Source organism: Platalea leucorodia (genome assembly GCF_965183815.1).
Source record: "Platalea leucorodia genome assembly, chromosome: 1".
NCBI lineage: Eukaryota > Metazoa > Chordata > Aves > Pelecaniformes > Threskiornithidae > Platalea > Platalea leucorodia.
Window position 1 is genome coordinate 99204476 of NC_138823.1, and position 19824 is coordinate 99224299.

Sequence of the window (19824 nt, forward strand, 5' to 3'; positions counted from 1 at the left end):
TCGGCATGTGCTTAACTCACAAGCTCCAAGTACTTCAGTCGACGTCAGTAAGAGTATTCATACATTTCAGACAGGCACGTGCTACAGCGCCTTGCCGGATTGAAACTGAGGGTGCAGTTCCACATCTCTCTTTAATCTGCAGCAAAGCCAAAGAGGTCCTCGTGCCCCACCGTTCCCTTAACTGTGCCACTTAAGCAGTCTTTGCAGGCTTGCACTGAAACCAGACCGTTTAAAGAGGAGGGGGGAGTGGGGGAAGAAAGAAGAGGAGAGCATTGGCGTAACTACTTTTTAAGCCAGATAATTCCACTGACCCTATTTTGTATGCAGCTCTATAGTTGTATTGACGTGGCCAAAGCACACTGTGAGCTATACCATGAAGGAAAGATCAGCAGGGTCACCAGTGCTGGCTTCAATGGCGAGAGAAAGACATGTGATGCCACATCCTGATGTTCCTATAATTAAAGGAAACCTTGTTTTTTGTAGCTTCTTGATTTGACATGGTTTGGCCTTCTCACACTACTTGGGCACCTGGGGCAAAAATACATCAGCACTTCAGTTCACTTGCACACTCAATAGACACGAGTGGTTTTAAGAAGAGAAGCTATCTGAACTTATTCCTCAGTAGTACAGGATAAACCAAATAAAGCCATGGGAAATTTCTGGAGAAACTCCCTTCTATAAGCAGGTCCTTGCTGTAGAAAGTAGAACAGTACAGTGGCTTCACTTCCACGGTGGAGCTCTTGCATGGTGGGGTGGGTGCACGCGGGTGTTGAATTAAAAAGAGTACTTCTTCTTCTAACACATTTAGCAGTGGAACCCAGCTTCCAGTAGCACAGCTATCTTAATTTTATTTTCTTCCCCTTTTTTCTTCTCTTGTTTAAGTTTAAAATAGTTGAAATCCTATTTAACCAAGCATAACACGTAACAGCAGTAGTAGATTTTTAACCCTCTTCTAACATATTTTAGCACTTTGGAAATGATTATGGCACTACCGTGACCACAGGCACAAACATCTTCAGCTTCATTTTCACCTACGTGGCCTAACTTCGTTTCCACCTTATTTAATATTCACTGTGCTTCCAGCAGTAGGACGGCACAGCAAAATCCATGCCCGAACAATCCTTAGAACAGACAAGGACAGCTAATATTATTTGCTAGGAAATAAAACATATATCTTGACTCCTATTTAGTCATAATTTCACAGCCCATTTAAGCTCACACTATTGCTAACAGAAGCAATCAAACCCCTCCCTTGCCACTTCATTTGTGTCCCTGCAACACCTTCCCCAGACCAAGTATTTTTACAGCTACACCACAAACTGCAATATTAAATGAATCCACATTAAAAATCAAACATATTTTGTCAGTTCAGTTTTAACCTGGAAAGTCCCCAGTCTGTGGTGGGAGCTATCACCTGGTACACGTTGGCCTGCAGAAGAGAGGGGGAAGAGGCAACCAGAGGAAGGCTAAACCGCTTCTTTCAGCGAGGTGCAGGCTTAAAGTGATCATAAAACCACGGCATTAGGCAGCTTACTGGTCTCCGCATTCACAATGCTGTTACCGAAGGCAAAACACAAAAACTGCACACAGGACATTTCCACCACAGATAGGAAGAAGGGGACAGTAGAATAAGAGAGGACAGCTTCTCTCGACGGCTGCTTCTTGATTTTATAGTTTTTGTTGGTTCCAGGCATCACAGACAGACTTGGAAAATGAAAAAGCCAGCTTCAAAATTATTTGCCATTAGGACAACCATTATTTCTTCCAAGTTATAAATAATTCACAAGTTACAGTTACTGTAACATGCTGTAACTCCAGCTTTTAAGTAACACGAAGCCTCTTGTCTTACAAAGTGATATTACTGTGTCCCCATTACATGTTGAATAACTAGAACAACAACAAAAAAAAAACATTGGTAAAAGCTTTTAAACCTTAAGATAAAGGCCTCAGTAGCAGAAAGACTACCTCCTTCTTACAGTCTTACTCAGCTGTAGTACAGCTTTTCATAAATGATTAGAGGAAATACTATTCCAACACATTAACTTCTGCTTTACATCCAAAACCAAAAGGGACGTTCCCTGGTCTCAGAAAGCCAGTCTGCACGATGGCAATACGCCATGAGAATTTTCATCATTATCACTACGCTTCGAGAGGGGGGAAAAAAGTGACTATCAATCAGAAAACCACATCTCGGGCGTCCATCTATGTCATCCTTCTATGAAAAACACTCACATTAAGGCCGGTCGTTTGGAACATCACCCAAAAAGGAACCGCGTACAACACTAGCTTGGTGATCAGTCAACTTTACAAACAATAACAGAAAACCTTCTTTTTGCTTGGCTTTGAGTTTTGTAAACTCAAAGTCTGGACCAAGTTTTGTAGGGCTGAAACCAAAACAGAAGCAGTTCTATTTTTTTTTCAGCTCGAGTTGAGTTAAGAAGTTAATTGATCTGGCATACGTGCAGGGTTGGAAATTTGTATTGTGGGGTTTTTAGCATGCACACTGCAGCTGAGAGATTTGGCTTACAACTTCGATGTACCAAAAAGAACTCTGTGGGACAAACTGGCTGAAAGTAATATTCATGAAATAAAAAAGGCGAGAAAGAAGGAAACATATCCCCATCTCCAAATCACCCTTAGTCTGTCTAACAGGCACCTTATAAAAAGAAAAAAACTATGAACATATGTTGGTAGCCTGTAGCAACTTAAAACTCTAAGTGCAATTTCTAGACAATGTACTTTTTGGGCATAAACGTCCCCAGTTTTAGAACAGCATAGAAAATTATACGCTAAATATAACAACTAATAAAAATAATGATAAGCATCTGAAAGAGTGAGACACTGGACAGACTCTTGTCCAAGACTCATGGTTTCTGTCCACTTTATTAGTAGCGACCTCAAAAAATACTTGTACGTTGCAGTTTACTTGACTCGCATGCTTTACATCTTCAAGTCCCTCTTTGTATTTCTCAAAAATGCAGGCCATTCCCAAACGTAGCTAGAAAATTGTTATTAGCTGTTTAAATGGAGTTGTCAGGGCCCAGGGGAAAGTGAATTCCTGTCACTGGGGAGCCTCAAAAGCTTACTGTCTTGGTTGGACTCCCTGAAACGCAGCGTGACTAGCAGGATGCCTAGCACGAGGCTAAAGTTTACCCAAAGCAGTAGCAGATTTTTTTTATCTGGAAGAACATAAAGCACAATCCTCAAAGAGAAAAGAAAGTCCTTCCCCTAACATACAAATGTGGGAAAGCGCAGAGAAGACTGTCCTGTTCCTGTGGGCAGTGAAGGAAAAAAACATCAAGTCAAAATGCCAGTAGACAACATTGTCCAGAAATATTGGGGAACATGCATCTCTACCCACTCACATAAACCTGTTTTAAAAATAGGCACATAGCTGATTTCCATATGCATATAGTTGAAAGAGCCAATAATTTCTCCAAATTCATTCCCATCGTTCTTAATTTAAAAGCATGCATTGCTTCAACACTAATCTGCAAGCAAAGCTAAAAATGAATTGCTCGTAATATACACTTATCCTAACTTGGCTCAGACAACACAGTATCAAAGTGCAAAACTAAGATTAGTAGATTATGTCAGAATGAGCTCCCATGGTTTATTTTTGAACTTTATAAATATCGTTAGCCAGTCATCATAGCATGCGTGTGCCAAAACATGCTAATCTCCTGCAACCACCACGTCATCCAAAAGATGTCAGACCAGCAAGGCAAGCTCAAAGAACTGAAAGCAGAGCGCAGGGATGCAAACACCACAAGCCCTCCGGGAGCACGGCAGCAGGCCACAGTTTCTCAACTTGATTCTTACTATTTGCATTTCTTCTAGCCTTTAGGAAGTAAAAGCAATACAGTAATAGCCAGAGATCCAAAGCTGCCTTTTTGCAGAGCAAATCAAGGGAAGAACCTGGCAGAAAAGACCACAAGAAGCCAAGTAGGACAGGCCAAGCAAATTACACATTACAGGAGAGACATTTTGAAAGGATTAAGTCATGCCCCTCAAGTGATGCAATTATAAACACTTCTGAGTGCATCGTCACATTTTTGCTGAACAGATTTTAGCAGCGTCAAAATGTCTGACTGCAACTGCAGCAATCCTACAGGCACTAAACCGAACCTGACCAGAAACCGCTCTTGCTCCACAGGCCTGACCTAGATGCAGAAAGTGTACGGAGACCTTAGCATAGGTTTCTCATTCTGTTTTCAATGCATTTTTTTTAATCACACAATCCCATTTTTGTGCCTGATTAAAGGAGGTTTTGTTCCCCCCGAAAAAAATACAGGATATGGTTCATGACGCGTTAGTGCAGGATGAGAAATTTGCTGCAGAAACGCGGAAGCAGTTCTGGATGCCGCTCTTCCCTACGTGAACCGGTGGAACGATGATATCCACCCGAGCCTTTCTTCCTTGCTTCTGTGCTGAGCCAAGCTGGTCACTCCGAACAGCTTTCTGCAGCAGCATAAATTAAGCCGATAAACTTTGCACAGGAGCAGATGGGGTGCACTCACACCACCCATCTGCTCACAGACCAGGGAGCCGTGATCTCTAGCCGAGAGCCTTGAGACACGGCGTTCACCGTGGCAATGCCCTCGGCCACCGATCGTGGCCACGCTTGCACGGCAAGTCGAAGAGCAGCATTTTACAGCTTCGGACCCTTCATCTGCATAAGGAAGCGACAGACAAAGCACAGGTGGAGGGGAAGAGAGCTAGCGTATTTTCAAACAAGCCCTTGCTGCTATAATTAAAGGGTTTATCCCTGTCCCACAGCCCACCACTGGAAACACCGGGCCTCTGCCGGATTACCGAAGGAACAACATCAGAACAGGATGTCATTACACGAGGGAAAGTGTGAAACCCGAGCGAGTGAAACGGCAAATGGTTTTAAACCTTCTACCTACTGATTCATTGAGAAAACATTTTTGTGACCGACCGAAATAAACTCACCCCTACAAATGAAAACCAAGAGTTCCCAAATAAAACCTGCCCATTAAAAACCAGGAAGGATCACATCCAATATTCCCAGTAGTAATGAGCCAGCAAAACAACCCATCAAAGATCTAAGAGAACACCAAATACATTTTGGCAAGCATATTATTTCCTGTATCTGAATTTCAGCGCCAAGTACTCCTCACCCACTAGACCCGAATTTTACAAGCGATTTGCAGCTTTTAAGTTTCCTGGTGGCTTCCTACCACTTAAAAATGCTTTAAATAAAAAATGGTAGTAAATATAAAAAGTATATGCGTACCATACCCCATCATTTACTTGGACATTAAACTCCAGGTTACGTTTTACCCTTTTCTCTGAAGTCGTAACAACAGGTTCAGGGACTTTGTATTGAAGGTGAAGAGCTGGATGACAATAACAGTCGACTGAAGTTTTGGCACATAGCATAGGGACATTTAGGGCCATCAGCATCAGGAAACATTTAAGGGAAGCTCAGGTCTGACAACACTGAAATTTGCATTATTAGACTTGAAAGTTAACGTCCTGTTAATCTTACACAGAGGCAGTCAAATCCATCAGCACTATTGTTTTCTGACTGTCTGCCCGCTAAGGCAAACAATGTATCATTTACACTTGGTTTACATTTATAGTTGGGAAGAAAGCCATGCAAAGGACTAAGGGGAAAAAACAGAATGTTTTAAATGCAAATTTGAATTTCACAGCAATGCATGTATTCGTCTGCAAATTCCACATCTGCTAAATCACACAAAAGCTGGGTGCTTGCAATAAAAAATAATAAACGTGTCTCTGCTTTTCCTTTCCCTACTTTAAAATTACCTCTAAGCCTCCCTTTCACTTGAGTGCTGCAAACTGGAAACTTTAGAAATGAAAGCAGCTGGTGTTTCCCCTCCCTCCCCAAGTTCAAGTTGATTGAATTCAGTCACTATACAATATAAATGGCCAAAAATAACCCCAAACCAATCCCAAAACACATTCCCCTCCTCCTCAAGAACTTTCAGTTATGTTCAAACCAGGAAATATCAGTAATGTGTATCAACAAAATATAAATTTTAGACCTGGAGTCTCTTTAGCTTCAGACTATGAGATTTAAAAATTAACCTACTTTATGTAATACTCCCACAGCTGAGTCATCACAGTATCAACTGGTCTCTATCAGCTGCAGGGTATGATCATCACTCCAAAAAAAAAAAAAAAAAAATCAAGTATCCATACTGAAATGCATCTTTTATTTTATTGTTATGTTAAAAATATACTGTTAGTCTCACAGCCCAGACCATAACTGGGGAGGGGGAAAATCTTAGAAGTAAGTTTGAACCGCGTAAAGTAGTCCCTGCATAGCAGACGCTGTGCCTCATAGCAAGAGCCCGTAAGCTACAGGATAGAGTATTGGACGAGCCTGCAGAAATACAGATTAGTTCCATCTCTGCCACCGTTACAGTACGTAGCTTCAGGCAAGTAATTTAGACTTCTTTCTGTTTCATCAAACAATAAAATGGAGGGAATGCTACTGCCTTACAGAATCAGCTGACGTTGATACCACACTTTAGCATATGCATAACATCAGCTGTTATTTTACATCTACAGAAAAGGAAGGGGTAATGTATTTTTAATACCGGCTTAGTAGGCCTCATAAGAGAAGGTAAAAGTGCTTAATGAACATTAGAAACTCTTCACAGGGGGCCTCGATTCATTATAATTCACTCCGGACAGCATCTTACACAGACTTCTGGCTCACAGTCCATCAGAGCGAGTAGGAGTCCATTAGTATCTCAGGGCAAAGCATTTGTTGATAGCAAAAAGTAAATATTCCTTTAAAAAAAAAAAAGAAGGATTGCAATTACTAGTTTCTAGTTACGCGCCATCCTACAGCCACTTACAACAAAATGTTGTAGTCTCAACAGACCAGGAGAAGGTTTAAGAGGAACCCAAACTCGGATCTCAAGTGCGGCTAGCATCCTTACACGGTTAGCTGGAGTTATACATAGGAGAAAGAAAGAAAAAAGTAAAAAAAAAAAAAAAAAAAAAAAAAAAGAGAGTTGAGCATGCTATGCTGCAATCGTTACTGCAAGCCTGAAAAAGACCCAGCACAAGAAAGCTCCAGAAGGTTATTTGAAATAGATGCAATGTACACTGAATACTACCTCTGCTGCCACCGGTATATTTATATTATTTTTTTGCAGGAAGCGGTGAAACTTAAAGCACGCTGTCAGTTGTGGGCTGGGGGAGGGAGACGAGGAAACTCCTGCATAAAACATAGCAGGGCAGGAGGGTCAGGCTGAAGCCTGGGGGTGCCCAGGGCCAGGCCCCTGCACACAAACATCCCTTACGCAGGAGGAGGTGGCCGCCGTCCCCTGCAAAACTGCCGCTCGACGCTCGCCCAAGCAGAGAGTATTGCTTCAAAGGCTGCAGCGCTCAGAGGAGCTCTCCTCGGATGTCTGGCGCCCGCTAATCCTGGACAGGCCTCGCCGGCCCTCTGTCTGAGGGGCTTACCAGGCCCTCCGGAGGTGAAGCCTGTCACCTCATGGCAGACGACAGCACTTTTACCTCTGCGAGGACAAGGAAACAAATCACACGAGGCGAGAGTAGCGACATTACTCCTTAATTACGTTTTGCCATCTGCTACGGTGGCAGAACTGTGCAGGTACTGAGAGACAGTGATCCAGGCCCGATACTCCGAGACCTAAGCCAGCAAGAACAGAAGATTTGCTATTCGGCGTCACAAAAACGGGCAGAAAAACACACCTGTGAAATTACGCTTAAGACTTCAAAGCTCTTCATTTAAGAACTATTAATTCCAAGCGCATACTGAATGCAGTCTGGCTTCTCAGCTAATGCTCTACAAAGCTGTCAGTTTTCCGAGACTTGAGCCAAAAGGCAATATTTGATATGTAAAGATGTTTGAGGAGGAGGAGGGTAAAGGGAGAAGAAAGATATACAAATCAAGCGATAGCGTTTTTGAAGCACAGAAAAAGAGATACATACACGGATTTCCTCATTCCTGGGTTATCGGTCGCCAACGATAACGCTCTCAAAGTTTAAGGGAACTTTTAATTGCGCTCACTTGGGAAGCGGGGAGCCAAGCCCTGCGACGGCAGCCTGCAACGCGCAGGCTTTACCCCATTGTTCTCACCACCTTTTTGTTTTCAGAATCCATTTCGCAAACGCCGAGAAGCGGCAGCCTCACCGGCGCGGCAGCCCGCCGCCACACCGGGAGCGGGGCCGCCGAAGCAGCGCCCGCCGCCCGCGCAGCGGGGGGCTCTCGGCCGCCTCCCTCCCTCCCTCCCTCCCCACGGCGGGGCGCCAGCCCCGGCGCAGCCCTCACCTCGGGGCGGGGAGCAGCGGGGCCCCCCGGCCGGGAGGCAGGGCCCGGCGCTCGGCGGACCCTGGTTCCGCCGCGGCCCGGCAGCGGGGCAGGGAGGCCGGCCCTGCCGAGCCGCGGGCCGGCGAGGCGAGGCGAGGCGAGGCGAGGCGAGGCCAGGCCTGCCTCGGCCGCTGCCGGCTTTCCGCGCCGCCTCTCCCGGGTCACCTGCGGCGGTGCCTGGGTGCCCGGGCGGAGGCCTGCCCCAGGGCCGCGGGGTGTCACCGCTGGGGCCGAGCCTGACGGGGGTAGGTGTGTGCGTGGGGGTGGTGTTTAACAGCCCCCACCCGGGACGAGCGGCCCCCGCGGAGGCCGGGAGGCGGTGGCGGCCCGGACCCGGGGGCGGGCGGTCACACCTGCAGCCGCGCAGGCGGACAACAAAAGGCCCGGCTGGCACCGGCGAAGAGGCGGCGGCTGCGGCCCGGCGTGCGCCGCCGGGCTGCCGCACCGCCCGAAGGTCACGGGCAGGAGGAAACGTGCCACGCGTGTCGCCACGCCGCGTCCCCACGCCGCCGCCCCCGCGGGGCGACGTGACCGGCCCTTCCCTTCTTCCCTCCCCGCCCCACGCGGGGCGGCGGTTGCCAACCTCCCACCCCGAAACCGGCAGGGCCGGGCCGGGCCGCGCCGGGCGGCCCCGCACCTGCTCACCTGGCCCGGGGCCGGGCCGCCCCCTCCCTCCCCCGCAGCGCCGCCGAGCGCTGCCCCGGGGCCTCCCCCCGCCCCCGCCCCGCCGGCCCGCCTCGGCTCTGACGTCACGCCGGGGGCGGGGGGGCGCCAAGCGTGGGGGGGGGGGGGCGGCCGAGGCGACGAAGATTCCACGGCGCGCAGGCCCTTCCCTTTGTGACGTCACGGGAGCAGGGCGAACCTGGCCGGGCGGCGGCGGCGGCGTGGCCGGCGGCCCGCGGGCTCCCGTCACAGCCCCGGCAACCTGTTGCTGCCGCCGCCGGCACCGCCGCCTGCGCCCCCGCGCACGGCCTGCGCGCCCCCGCCGCACGCGGAAACGGGGACGGGGGGGGCGTCAAAAACGGGGGGGGGGGGGGGAGGTGTGTTTTAAAAAAAAAAAGGCAAAAAAAAAAGCGGCGCCGCGAAGTTGGGAGCGGGGAGCAGGCGGCTCCGCCGCCCGCCCCGCCGCGCTCGCCCCCGTCCCCGCTGCCTTCCCCCGGGGCCGGCCGGAGCCGCGCTCAGCCCCTGCCCGGCGGGGCGGGAGCGGCGCCGCATTGTTCGCCCCCGCCGGCCCCGGGAGCAGCGGTTTGGGGCGACCTCCCCCCCGCCGCCTCACACCCCCCCTTCCCCCCCCCCCTTAATTATTAACACCGCGGTTTCCTCCCTCCCTCCGCCCCGCTTTTGTCTGCCTGCCTGGGAAACGTGGACGCCTCGCGTGTTTCGCCAGACTTTCCACCCGCCGTTCCCGTCTCGATGCAATACTTTAAACTCGCCGGCCCCGGGCTCCCCGCTCCTCTGCAATGCGGATGTATTTTAATTCGGAAATTTCGGAGGGGGGTGGGGGTGGGAAAGGGGGAAGGGGGGGGCCCAGCTCCGAAATAGCGCGCAGCCCCCCCCCCCCCACCTCCCCCTCCCCCGGGCTGCGTTTCAGCGGGGCGGGCAATCGATAGCGGCAGTCAGCTGGAGTCAACTGCAGTTTTTACCAAATCTATAGAATAGCGAGGGAAAGTGTCCCGAAGGTCACCCTCCCTGCCAGGGAACACCCCCCGCTGGAAAAAAAAAAATCGGCACAGTCGACAGGCGCGATATAAACTACAACTTTTAAAGCCTCGCGTCAAACACACCCCTAAGCGAGGATTTATATTCCCACCCCCCCCCAAAATGAAGATTTTTTTTTTTTTTTTTGAAACGTGCAGATAAAAACCATTATTCGCTCTACTGCATATTTGGCGAATCGCCTCAGTTTTTCCAAACGTAAAGAAAAACTCCCCTATGCCAATCAAAACGTAACTGGAGCACGAACAAAAATCCAACTATCCATCCACATTTATACGTTTAAAGGATTAGACAATTACAAGGGATCGGTTAAGCGGTGGAATAAAGAGAGGCAGAAATACAGCCCGGGCTGCGCCGGATTAGCCCAAATTTTCGAGCCATCGTCATGAATTGATTTTAAAACTGTGCCGAGCCCTTTCCATCGCGCACAGACAGGCACACACCCCCCACCCCGCCACCACCCCCCCCCCCGTTATGAAAGTGGATCCCCAGGAACGCGTCCCCCCCGCGGGGCGATCCCCGGCCGGTTCGGCTCCCGTCGGCAGGGCGAGAGGAGCCAACGATCGCGTAGAGGAGAGAGGGGATGTGGTCGGGCGAGAAACGAGCTCGCCATAACCAGGCGCACTCGGCTTCAACTTAAAGGGCTTTCAACAACCACCGCCGCCGCTTCCCCAGACGGGGAGAGACACAAGCAGACCATTAAATAAATAAATAAATAAAATTAAATTTAAAAAAAAAAAAAAACACCAACCGAACCAACCACCTCCTCCCGCATGCAAAAGCGCAGTATTAATAAAACCGCTTGAAAATGCAGCTTCGTGACATTACCGCGGCGGCAGCCCCCCGAGCTCCCCGCCTTTCATCTAAAACTAGATTATGATTGTGTCATTTGAGGTCAATACATTTATTCACTGGAGGAATCGCGACGCAAATCTGGTTTTATAACCAAACTGGATGGAAGGTTTCCCCGTTAAAAGGGGCCTCCGAAACTCCCCCACCACACCACCGACAAATAAAATTCAGTATTGCATTTGTTTCGAAAGCCTTACAGCTGCAGGATTAGCTATAAACTTGACATTCACTGCCATTTCCTAAAACTGGGAGTCAAATGATATACGTTATGACCACTTACGTATTTCTTTTGAATTATATTCCTCTTGGGTCTTTCTTTGCTCATTCTGGTATCCAAATTCTGATTGCAAAAGGGGACAATTGCTTCATGAATTAAAGCCGCGACAATTTAAAAAAAAAAAAAAAATACCGAAAAAATCCTGGGGGGAGGGGGTTGTTTGTAGTGGTATCTTGTAATCCGACTTTCTTTCCTCACAATGTGATTCTCCTAGCAATAAATCCGAGAAATGGGGGACGAGGAAAAAAAAAAAAAAAAAAAGACGAATGCGAAGGAAACAAAAAACAAAATTCACTTTAGTGAAACATTATAATGGAAAATTTCCCCCTAAACACAGAAAAAAAAAACGACGCCCTTGATATCCCCTTTTCTCTTTTCTCGAGCCACCTAAGCGATCTGCAGGTCCTTAGTGTCAGAGCTGTAGTTACATCTTGGAGGAGGAAAAGGGGCCGAGAAGGAGAAGATAAATAATCAGGACGCTGGAAGTCACGTTTGTGCCGCTGCAGCGGGGAAAGCGGCAGAGACAACTCCGGCAGCGGCGGCTCCGGCGGCTCCGGCGGCGGCGGCGGCGGCGGCAGCGAGGGCTGCGCGCACCGTGTGTGTCTCCGCTCCTCGGCTCCCCCCTAACCAATGAGAACAGCTCTCCGGCAGCAACTTTAAATGGACCTGGCTCCCTTTTTTTTTTTTTTTTTTTTTTTTTTTTTTTAAATATATATGTCTGCGTGTGTGTGTGCGCGCGTGTGTGTGTATATATATATATACACACGGGCACACGCGCACGCACACACACACACATACATACACCGCTTAGGGCCTGGCCTTAACTCCCAACCGGGACAGCAGCCGCAACGCCCGGCCCCCGCTGCCTTCAAGGCACGCAACAGGCCTCGCTAACCGCTTCACGCGGGTCAAGCGTCACACGCTTCCCTTGCCTCCCCCCCGGCCCCCCTCCCACCTCTTCTTTTTTGGCATTTAAGCGCGGCCACCCGGCAGCCAAGGTCGCCGCTGCCCCTGCGCCACAACTCGCGCGGGGAGTTTGGCGACGGTCCCTCACCGCGCGGCACGCTCGGTCGCCCTGCCCTGCCCCCCCTCCCCTCCCCGCCCCTCAGCAGCCGCCTCTCTCCTCCCGTCTGCCAAGGGCTCTCCTTCCGCTCCGTCCCTGCTGCCCCCCGCGCCGCGCCGCGCCTCCCCCGGCCCGGGCACGCACCGGGGCCCGCCGCGCTGGCAGCACCTGGCCTGGCCGGCGGGGCTGCCCGTGCCGGGCCCGAGAATGTCTCCTTGCTCGCGGGAAAGTTGTAGTTCCCTCGCCACAAAATGGCGACGGCGGGGAACTACAGCTCCCGGCGTGCCGCGCGCGCCCGCCGCCCATTGGCTGCTGGGCGAGGAACCCCCTTCGCGACGCTCGTCCTTCCCCCCCCCCGCCGCCTCTCTCCGTTGGTTCCCCCCTCCCTCTTGCCGTCGTCCCGCCCCCCCCCACCCCGGGGCGCTCGGTGGTAGGGGCGGGGCTGTGTCGGGGGGGGGGGGCTGGGCCTTGCGGGGTGCCGGTGCGGGGGTGGCCGCCGCCGCCGCCCGGGGGAGGGCCCGGCCCGGCACGGCCCGGCCCGGCGGCGGCGGAGGAGGGGGAGGAGGAGGAGGAGAGAGAGGGAAGTTTATTGGGAATTGCTGACAGGGAGTGGGGAGGCAGGCCGGCGCCGCGGGAGGCTGCCGGGAGAGCGCAGGGGATTAATGTGTCTGGGTCGGGCTGGGAAGCGGCGGCGCGAAACTTCGTCTCTGTGGGCCGCGCCGCCGAGGAGGCGGCCGGCGGCGGCGGGTTGGGCCGCGGGGCCGCCCGCTCCGCTCCGCTCTGCCCGCCGGGCGGGCGGGCGGGCGGTGTCAGCTCAGGACAGGCTGCCGGGCCGCGCCGCGCCGTGCGAGGCCCGCTCCGTGTGTCCCGGAGGTAGCCTGAGGTCGCGCCTCCTCCCGCCGAAGCGCCTCTGCCGCCCCGCGGGACCCAGGCCCCCGGGCGGCGGCGGCGGGGCTGGGCGGCTGGGCCGGTGGTCCGGCGCGCCGGAGAATAACCTTTTTGTGTGGGTGCAGGCTTTTAAATCCGCGGCCCTGCTGGAGCTGGGGCACGCCGCGGAGGGTCCAGCAGCTTCCCAGGAGCTGCCGGCGTCTTCCCCGAGCGGCCGGAGCGCCGCTGGGGCCGCGGCCGGGCGCTCGCCCTGCGCCGGGGCAGCGCCGTCCCGCCCGGCCCGCGGCGGGCTGTCCCGGGGAACGAGCTCCTGGGACGTGGAAGCGGGGTGTCAGTGCAAAACCCTGACGTTCAAATACTCGATTTTTTTTTTTTTTTCCCCAGTAAAAAAAAAAAAGCAGGAAACTGGGTGCAAAGTGGAAGGCGCGTCTTAAGAGAAAACACAACAGTTCTTTTATGGTGGATTACATCCCTTCCAGGCACAAGGAGGAAGGAGAGTAATTGATGATCTCCCTGGTGAGGTATCACTGTACTCAGCGGACGTTTGTGCTTTTCTGCACAACTCACCGCAAACTGTGAGGCGACATACCTCTATGCTAATGGCTACATTCGTGTAACGCTTTAGGGACTTTGCGCTGCCTTTGAGATGCAGTTCATATGTTCACATCCCTTCTGGAGAGTATTACCTCTGCTTCCTAGGGGCAGAAACTTTTGCGTAAGGCTGTTGAGGGGCCATGATCGAAGTCAGGAGAACAGGAGACACAGGACTCACCAGGACCTCAGTCACTGGTTCCTAGTCTTTTGTCTTAACCAGGAGGCCATCCTTCCTCACTTGCGTAAGATCAGTAAGCATAGTGTTTTCCCTTTACCTTAGAAATAGGATGCAAATCATGTTTAAGACACTAAATGGAAAAAATCAAGTTATGTCATAATTTCTTAGTTATCCCTTCACTTCTTCACGCTTACTACTAATTATTTTAGGGCTTTGTTTCCTCCTCTTGTTTCATAAAAAAACTCAAAAAAACCCAAAAATCTGTGCTTGGCCTCATCCAACATCAAGCTTTTATGGTAATACCACTTGTGATCAAGTTAATCTTTTGAAGCCTTTTCTTTAGGCCTCTTGTAGGAAAATATACATTATTTCTAAGTGTAAGTCTGAAGAGAGGTTTTCGTTCCTTTAAATTGGAAATAGGCACATTTCATGTAGGACTGTTTAACTTTCTGCCCTCAGTTTTATTCAGGTGTTTATGTAGCTTGAAGGTCTACAACATACGTGAAAGAAAACACTTTTGTCTCGCGTTTTCTTCGATTAATAATGATGAGTCTGTGACTCTCTCTCCAGGAGACATTTTGGAAAACCAGAAAAGAAAAAGGTAGTCATTCATGTATTTCTAAGTCAACAATTGATCAAAAAGTTCTTGTAGCAAACCTACCTGGCTTTTCTCAAACAACATAAGGTAGCAAAACCAACTATTCCCTCCCCCCCCCCTCGCTTTGGAGATTAGTTCCTGAGTGTTCTTAAGTCTCAGTGTTGCTATGTTTGCTACTGGCTTTTGTGCCATGTGTTGAACAAGAGCTTACTGTCAGCGCAAACTAACGAATTTTCTTCTCAAGGCTGGGTGGCAGAAACCTTTTCCATGGATCCGTGGCTCTATTTACATTTGTGTCCTGTTATACAGAGCATCGTATTATGTACATCCTAAGTATCATGTAACTGTGGTGGATCTTGCCTTTCAGTTTCAGCTTGTGTGCGTTTTGGAGACTGACCTTTTAAATACTGAAGCTAAACTGTTCTACAAAATTAATTAAATGCTGATACAATAGCAGTTAGTATAACAGGTTAACTGCTACTGAAGTCAGTGTTTGCCATTACATTTGATCCCATTTTTTTTCTAATTTGAGTGAGTTTCATCCTGGCCGCTTCCAACTGTGTTGTGCCTTGAAAACGTTTCGGAAGTGACTAATGTTAGCATGGTAGAGTTTCCTTGTTTGCATCTCATTCATTTCTTCATGTAGTCCTTTTACAAGGAACTATTCAGATTTATAAAGGAGCCCCACAACTGGATTTATGTGTTTTACAGTTAGTTTTTATCACTGTCCAGAGTCAACCTTCCCAACAACGCACAAAGGCCAGAACAGGCTCAGTGGTCTGACCTATGATACTATTGTTCAAAAAGCTGTGGTGTTTTTTGTTTGGGTTTGTTTTTTTTGGGGGGGGGGGGGGGGGGGGAGGATTGCATGAGAGTACCACATTTTTATGCATTGTGCATTTGGACTTGTGTATACTAAACATCCTACGTGCAGTTATCTCTGGGCAAGAGGTGAAATATGGTCACTTTCTAGCACGTTAGATAATCTTGCAGTACAGGATTCCAGTGAAAAGTGAGAGGAAGCTTCATTAAGAAGGAATTTTGGTGATGCCTCTCCAGCTACTAGAGATTTCATAATACTTGCCTACTTCACATCTCAACGCAGATAAAATCTGTTTGAGGTTATAGGAAAAGAACATTCATCATAGCTGACTTACGTATGACTGTGCTTCTTTTTTTAATCAGGGACTACTGCTTTCAGCACTTTCAAACTCGGAAGGCAGACGCATATGCAAAACGGTTTGTGGTGTCCTCAGAGTTCTGGGGCAAGATTTTCAGTAAGGTAATGGGGAAGGTCCTGGTATGGTTGCTGGTCAAAACAAATAAAAAAGAGTATTTAGTTCATAAGGAAAATGAGGGTCTACTATAAAACCAAAGCACAGCCATTTCTTTTTGTTGTTATTGTTTCTTCTTTTTGGTCAAACAGATAAAACAATAGGCACAAGCAGTACAGGGAAGGCAGAAAGAACATGGGGTGAATTCGTGAGCCATAATTCACCAGTCAGCAAACAAAGGGCATGATGCCAGACAAGTTCAGCCATAAAGGAGCCTTGTCTTGGGGGCAGGCTGTGATTGTTTGTGGACAGATGGCTGCTTACCAGTTCATAAAAATAACTTCTGGATACCTTTTCCTCAACTATGGCGTGTTTACGTGAATTATGCCTGCCTCAGGAAAGACAAGATGAAGTTCTCTAGCGCTGAACAGGTTTTCTGCATCTGAAAGGGATGCAACTTTGAATTCTGAGATCTAATCTCTCGTGTGGATAAAAGCAAAACTTTCTGTACACCGAGAAGGATGAGGGTGGGAGAGGGTTGGTCGCTTTGCACTGTGGGATACAGAACTTGCTTCTAGCCCTAAAATCAGACTGACGGTCTGTGGAGATACAGTAACACACGGGGAATTCACATTTTTAGAGGTTTGAATGGCTTCCTAGAAGCTTGACATAGTAGGTGAAGAGACTCTAAAAGTAGGCCCTCAGGTTTGGAAAATCTAGACACATTCCTTCTCAGTAGCTTTTTGTGCCACAAATGACGACACCATTTATGTACAGCACGTTTTGTTTCGTGTTTGAGAAGACAGAAGGCAGCTGACTCTTTCTTGTAGCAGGTAAGGAGGATGTGGAAACCATCAGAGAGGGGCCTCTGCTGATAGATGCCTTGCCACTGATTGGAGTTGATGTCTGGACCCGACATTCTGGTTTCCACATCCGATAATTTCAGTTCCCCTCCTCTTTCTGTCACATTTTACATCCTATCTTTCCCGTATTCCTATTCTGCCTTACTGTTTTGCGTTGGTCTTAAAAGTCCCATAACATGTTACTGTAATATTGCAGTAGAATATTAAAGATAGAGTTAAAATACATCTCTAAAAGAAAAATGGCTACTGCTGTGAATGAATCCCTTGCAGAAGAGGGAAGTAGAACTTCCTTTTATTTGTTCCCTTGGGGAAATAGAGATATGAGTAGCCAGTTGCTGGCAGTCAGTTTGGCCACTTCCCCACAACCTTTTTTACTTGTTAAATATATGCATAAATGTACGCGTTTGTTAAATATCTACATAAAATGCAAACATAACGACCGCGCGACATAGTAAGGTGGTGTACACGCAAGGTGGTGTCTCTGCAGCTGGGCCTAAGGGTTTCCCAACAGGCAGCTTCCATCACGCGGTTAAGCTCTACATGTGTAGCGGATTCTGTATCACACGCACAAAGAGGCTGGATTCATGCAACTCAGATTTATGCATGTGATTTAAAGTCCTCTGGGCAATTGAGACATGGTGCCTAGCATCTCCAGGATCCTTGAGGCAGCCTTACGTACATGTGCAGACAGACACTGCACAGATGGTCAGAGTGAAAGGATATTAAAGTGGCTAAGTTAAGCACTGAAAAGTTACAAAATGCCAGAATTAGGAAATGCTTATGCAATCTTAATTCCATCCATACATCTATATATTGCTTTGTAATAATCTTAAAATAGATTGCATACCTTCCCCCCTCCATAGGATGATTGGTTTTTATTCAGTGTATTAAACGAGTCTGCTCTGGGGATGAATTAGAGTGCATGCTGAAGGAGAATGTTGTCTGTTGAACTCTTACCCTCCTGTGTTCCTATGAATGCAAGAAGGGAAGACATAATCTCATTGTTAAGGCAGCTGAACGTTGCTTTGGAGAAGTTGATTCTCTGCCAAGGAGTGTGATGCTGGATAAGCCATTTACATCAATCTTTTAATAGTGGCCAGGTCAGCACTACTAATTTGTACGTAAATAGCTACAGTTGTCAGGTGGGTGATGAGTTGTGACTTGTGACCATCATAGCTCTTTGATCCAAATCTCCTAGTGTGCAGGATACTTTGTTCCCCCACTTGAAAATGTAGAAGAGGAGATGGGGAAATAAATATGTCTGTGGTTGCTAAAGTGTTCCTGTTGTAGCTCCTGCATTGTGTTCCTCATTTTATGGGTTCTCTTAGGACTACACATGTGCATCTGCACCAGAGGCTGCTGGAAGCTGTATCCTTCGAACGCTGAAAGAATACGCAATGCTTAGTACTAGCAAGAATTGGGGTTTAGGTACTTTGAGACTCTTCCGATCTTAATTTCTGACTGCCTCAGTTTACAATCTGTAAAATGGGGCTAATACTCCTTCAGCTCACAGAACTGATGAAAACATAGCGCTTGTGGACAGTCACGATGTTCTTGGTGCGAGCACCGCAGAAAAAGCAGTATCTCTTCGTTTGGCTCTTTGTCTGCCTTTGCTGAATTTAGTACTATGACAGCTTGCCTTTCCTTTGCATTTTATTTCACTGCTTTTTACAGCTGGCAATGTAAGGGTGCTTGTCCTTGCCACGTTGTTCAGCATTTACTGCAGTTTGCTTAGTTGCCCTGCATGTGTTGAGAAATAGGACTGTGGGACAGTAACCCTTGAGGCCCACAAGCTTGAACGAAATCCTCAAAAGCACACGAGCTTGAATGAAAATGATCAAATTGGTATGAACTTCTGTTTTTTGTTTCAGTGCAAGTTGCTGCACACACTGTTATTTTGCATAAATGTGACTATTTTAGTTGAGTTAGTAATTTTAACCAGTTCCTTGAATTGAAGTAAGATGCTTTTACACTGAAATAAGAGCTCTACGTGGAAGAGGAGGAACAAGAGTGTCTCAGTGGGTGGAAGAGGGGGTTGAGAGAAATACTCCATCCCGCCTTTCTTCCTCCTCCTAGTCTTCCTTCCCTGTGCCCATTTGAAAGTTTGTGTTTCTTCCTCCCTTCCCTCCCCCCAGACTTTTGAAGAGCATAATGCTTACTTTGAGCCACGGGGAAGATCAGGCTCGTGGGACCAGCGCAGTCTGGGCTGTGATCGGAGGATGATGTTGGCTAGATGGGCAAGGGGAGGATGTCTTCATGGCCACCTCTGCCCTTCCTTTTATGCAGTGGCAGGCCTGCCCAGACGGGCGCGATACGCCGCAGCGTGTGCGTGAGTGGCCGGGACGTGGCACCCAGGGGAGCCCAGCATGGTCACAAGAGGCACGGGGCAGTGCTGGAGCAGGGGAGGAAAAGATGGTTGCCTTGCCAGCATTTCAGTGTTGGTAAGTGGCGTGGGAAATGGGGGGAGAATTGAGAGGGGAAGGTGGAGGGTGGGACTAGAGTGAGTGCAGAGAGCCAGCTAGGTTGTGAGCAGGGAGAAGGACTGGGGAAAGGGGCAGGGAAGAGGTAGCTGGGAAGGGGCAAGGGCCAGTTTCGCTGTAGAAGTTGACTCTGGTGATTTGGGGGGAGGAAGGAAAGAGGCAGCACAGGGTTTTGTGCTCCAGGGTGGACCGGAGGCTCTAGAGACGCCCAGTTCAGCCAGTGCCACCCCACAAACCTGTCATTTGCATGTCTGCCTTTCCTGTCTACACATCAGCTGTCTGGGCAGAGCCGCTCTTGCAGGGCCATTTGCCTTAGCAGCAGGCAACATCGAGGCCTTTCTAGGAAAGAAATAAGGTGGTCTTATTTGAGGTGGCTTAATTTGCAAAGAGAGAGAGTACATATGGCTCTGAGATGAGATGTAGCATGCTGGACCCCGTCTTTATAGGCAGTAACGATGCTCCTCTCAAGCACAGGACACATTCAGTTTTCCTGTTGGAAAATAAAAACCAGCTCAGTTGCCCAGAGCTGGTTCCAGCCGATGAGTAGTGTGGAAAAGCGGTGAATCAGGCCTCGAGCTCGGCTCCAGCACTGGCAGGGTCAGCGCTGTTGGTGTCCAATTTACTAGCCAAAGTTTAGCCATCGTTTTGCCTTGTAACTGATGATAAATTTCATATGTTTGAAACATCATTTGTATTTCAG

The 19824-nt window shown here is 49.1% G+C and overlaps 1 protein-coding gene across 5 annotated transcripts in view; it reads right to left on the bottom strand.

Moving 5' to 3' along the window:
• The window catches only part of JARID2 (jumonji and AT-rich interaction domain containing 2), a 227853-nt gene extending 215444 nt beyond the window's left edge, over positions 1–12409 (bottom strand). For 2 of the 5 annotated variants that reach the window (XM_082315891.1, XM_082315889.1), the window contains exon 1: positions 11190–12239. In XM_082315891.1, the coding sequence (XP_082172017.1) occupies positions 11190–11234 (45 nt within the window). In that variant the 5' untranslated portion in view covers positions 11235–12239. Of the gene's footprint in view, positions 1–9694; positions 9777–11189; positions 12240–12393 lie in introns of those variants that run through there. The other 3 variants (XM_082315890.1, XM_082315892.1, XM_082315896.1) reach the window with 3 other exon arrangements.
• Between the last annotated feature and the right edge of the window lie 7415 nt (positions 12410–19824).